We start from the raw sequence: 3,903 nt of genomic DNA on the forward strand, positions 1-3,903 counted from the left end.
GTCACCCAGCCCCCCTTTCCTGGCTGCACAGGGGATGCCGGAGGACGGCTACCAGAGGCTAACTCAGGCCGTTCCGCACCGACTACCGGGGACTGGCTAGCTACAGTAGCTAAAGACTGATCTACCAAGGTGCGGAGCCGGACTTCTAAATCACTGAGCCTCGCCTCCATGTATATAAATAAACTACACTTATTACATGTACCATTACCGCTAAAGGAGGCAGAGGAGTAACTGAACATCTGACACACCAAGCAGGAGAAAGTAGGAGAGAGAGAGGGAGAAGGAGAAGCCATCGCTAGCTGCTAAGCTAAAGTCGCTAACGGCTAAGCTAAAGTACTATAGCGTCAGCTACCAAAACTTTAGAACAAGTATGAGATTGAACAGCAGTCACTAAAAGATGGAAAGAACTGTGAGTGCTTAAGCAAAATTACTGTAAAGAATGTGTTTAGCGAACAGTTGGCCGCTGTAATCAAACAAATGTAACTGTTATTTAGCGAGAGCAGCACAACACGGTACCAACACACAAGCACCGGAAACGGAAATGAGTCGACACGCTTACCGCAATACGTCAGCAATACGTCAGCCGTACATTCAACAACATCTGAACCAAACTTTACGTCGCAAGTGGCAGCAGCGTGGTTACAAATAGATACAGAGACACTTATCATAGTTCAAAGCACTCTGGGAAGCCCTGTAGCGTCACTTTTGAAGGTTAAAGGTAGGTGTAGAATATTTAACAGAAAAATTTGAGTAAGGAGGTGGTTGGGGTGCATGGTGGGCCAGAAACCAGACCTTCAACCTGGAGACTAGAGTTAATTGTGAAATAAAAAATCAACATTGAACGTTTTTAGTTACTTAGGTTATGTAAGTTGTGTGAGCCAAAGATGGGGACTCGAGTTTGAGACTTAAGACTTGACTCGGACTTGAGATGTGGGACTCATGAACAATGTTTATTTTTAGGAAACATCTGATGAGCAAAAGAAGCGCTGAATGCAAAAGTGGTTAGTAACCAGTGGTGAGTAAACATGTTTAGCTCAGCATTGGCCATCTAACGTTTCTTGCTTTAGCTATGACCTACCAGAGGTTAACTCCTATGCTATGAAAAAATGAATGAGCGTTTGTTTACTTGTCAAAGTCGTGGTGGTCAATTAATGAAATAATTTACGTCCCAATAGCTGCCATCACGTTACACAGTAGTTTTTAAGCTGTCATTGATTACATTGCTCATTACATGGTTGTGCTTTGTAAGTGAAAAACAGGTTACAGTTGCAGAATCCCTTATAGCTATGCAATTTTATAAGCAGCCTGGATTGAACGCAGCAGGTGATACAACAATCATTATAACCACGAGAGACTTGAGACTTGACTTGGACTCAAGCTCAATTACTTGTGAGCATCTCTGGCGTGAGGTAGAGGGGCTATATGTAGTTTAACACGACATGCTGGAAATACAGCTAAACTCCCACTGCGGCGTGACAGTAATATTTTTATCAGTATGAGGTTGACGTAATCCACGCTCGTTACATGATAACGTTACATTGACTGCATTTAACCGATATGATATGTGTGCAGCTCGCCTGCCGCTTTTTAGGAACTATTGTTAGTTGTTTATCTTTTGCCGGATGCTCAGCAATGTGAGCACAGCTAGATGTATTGGATGATAACGAAAATGGTTAGTGAGCTAGACTGAATATTATAAATAAGATTGTTGCCAGACTTTGTAACAGTTAGACGTAATATTACTGTAGTTAAAGGGTCTTCCCTAATTTTCGATTCGCTACTTTATATAAATTTGGAAACTCTTTCATAGATTGGATTAAAATCTTATACAGTTCCCCAAGAGCTTCTGTCAAAACAAATTATCATACATCTCTATGCTTTAGTCTCCAGAGGGGTATCAGGCAGGGTTGCCCACGCTCTCCCTCGCTATTTGCTATTTTTATAGAACCGCTAGCAGCTGCTATCAGACAAAAAAATAATATTAAAGGAATTCAAACAGAAAATATACACCACAAGATAAGCCTTTATGCTGATGATGTATTACTTTTCCTCCTAAACTCACATACTTCTCTTTCTGAGACAATCACACTTAAATTCTCATCAATCTCAGACTACTACATTAACTGGAGTAAATCCATAGTTTTACCTGTAAAGTCTGATTTCCAGAGTATATCTACCACACCGCTAAAGTCTGGGAATATTAAATATCTGGGTGTCAATATTTCCTCCAGGCTGTCAGAACTGACATGGCTAAACTACACGCCTTTACTTAAATCAATAGAGGATGACCTTGTACGGTGGACATCATTACCTATATCACTCATGGGAAGAGTCTCCACCATAAAAATGATGGTCCTACCTAAAATCAATTACCTGTTTTCAATGTTACCCACCAAACTCTCTGCTGTCTGGTTTAAATCACTAGACTCAAACATCTCAAAATTTTTGTGGAAAAATAAACCCCCACGAATCAGTTTAAAAACTATGCAAAAAGAAAAAGACTGTGGTGGTTTAGAACTGCCAAATTTTTATCATTACTTCCTGTCCAATAGACTACAATATATCTCAAAATGGATCAATCAGAGCCCCCTGGACCTGGGCACTTCTCAAAATATCTGGGTCTTCACCTATCCCATGCAGATTTACCCCAATCTGGAATAATCCTGACATCCTGCAAAATAAGAAAACACTAAATTCCCCACTGTGGTATGACAAAGGGATAAGACATCTAGAGCATGTAGTGCAAGGCAGTAGCTTTATTCCATTCCAGGATCTAGTGGCACAATATGGAATTAGCCATAATAGATTTCTGGAATTTCAACAGTTTAAATCCATAATTCAGGCTAGATTTAAGGATAAAATAATGGACTTAGATTTACCTCCAATGATAACAGACTTTCTTAAACTCTCGCCTCCAAAACTATTATCAAAAGTATATATGTTACTGTTAAAAACAGATAGTTCAATCTCTCTCCCATTCTTAAAGTGGGAGACAGATCTATCCATTAGTCCAGACCAAAACCTTTGGATGCAGATATGTTTAAATACCTTTTAGAATGACTACAAATCCTAATCTACAACTTATACAGTATAAAACTCTCCATAGAACACACTATACTGGACAAAGGATGTTCAGAATGGGTCTTATGCAGTCAAACATCTGCTGGAAGTGCTCAGGTAACATATCTGATAGTTACATATATACATACTATGTGGCAATGTACACCTGTTCAAAAGTTCTGGCAGAAGATATGTGAAGACCTATCGATATGGCTAAGTTACCCCGTCCCAGTAAGTGACATTAGTATAGAGGTTGACACATCATACATGCTTCTCACTGCCTTATGCATCGCCAAGAAAACTATCCTCATGAACTGGAAGGCCAAAAAGAATATAAGTATCACCCAATATCGGAATCACCTTATAGATCACATTAGCATGGAGAAAATGTCTGCTATAAAAAAAAACAAATTCCAATCTCTCTGGTTCCCCTTGATCAACTTTATCACTTAATGGGGGTGGGTATGTACTGCCTTGCTGGTCAGGGTCCCGTGCGGCCGGTAGGTGTGTCTGGGGGTGGGTTGATTCTTGGATGCATCGGTGCGGGCGTGGGGGACTCGTTTTTTTTTTTTTTTTATTGTTGGTTGATGGCGTGGTGTTGGCGGGGGGCGGTGTTTGCCCTGTATTTGGCGTGCCGCTGCTGCGGGGTGGGTAGCCACTCTGCTTGGGTGTTGCGCGGTTGTTGGTATCGGTGCGCGGGTGGTGATTTTGACTCGCGCGCTGTGCGGATGTGGTGGCGCTCGGTGCTTGGCTGCCTCTCTGTGGGTCCTGTGTGTGGGTCCGGGTTGGGGGGAGGGGGCGGGAGGCGGGCATGGCAGTGGGGGTTGGCGGGGGGGGGTGCTT

General features: G+C 42.0%; 1 protein-coding gene across 1 annotated transcript in view; it reads right to left on the reverse strand.

Annotated features, from left to right (window-relative positions):
- Positions 1 to 3,634: 3,634 nt before the first annotated feature.
- Positions 3,635 to 3,903, reverse strand: part of LOC123960318 (extensin-like) — a 1,043-nt gene continuing 774 nt past the window's right edge. The window contains exon 2 of the mRNA XM_046035004.1: positions 3,635 to 3,900. Coding sequence (XP_045890960.1) covers positions 3,635 to 3,900 — 266 coding nt within the window. The remainder of the gene's footprint in view (positions 3,901 to 3,903) is intronic.

The sequence above is a fragment of the Micropterus dolomieu genome, linkage group LG21, assembly GCF_021292245.1.
Source record: "Micropterus dolomieu isolate WLL.071019.BEF.003 ecotype Adirondacks linkage group LG21, ASM2129224v1, whole genome shotgun sequence".
NCBI lineage: Eukaryota > Metazoa > Chordata > Actinopteri > Centrarchiformes > Centrarchidae > Micropterus > Micropterus dolomieu.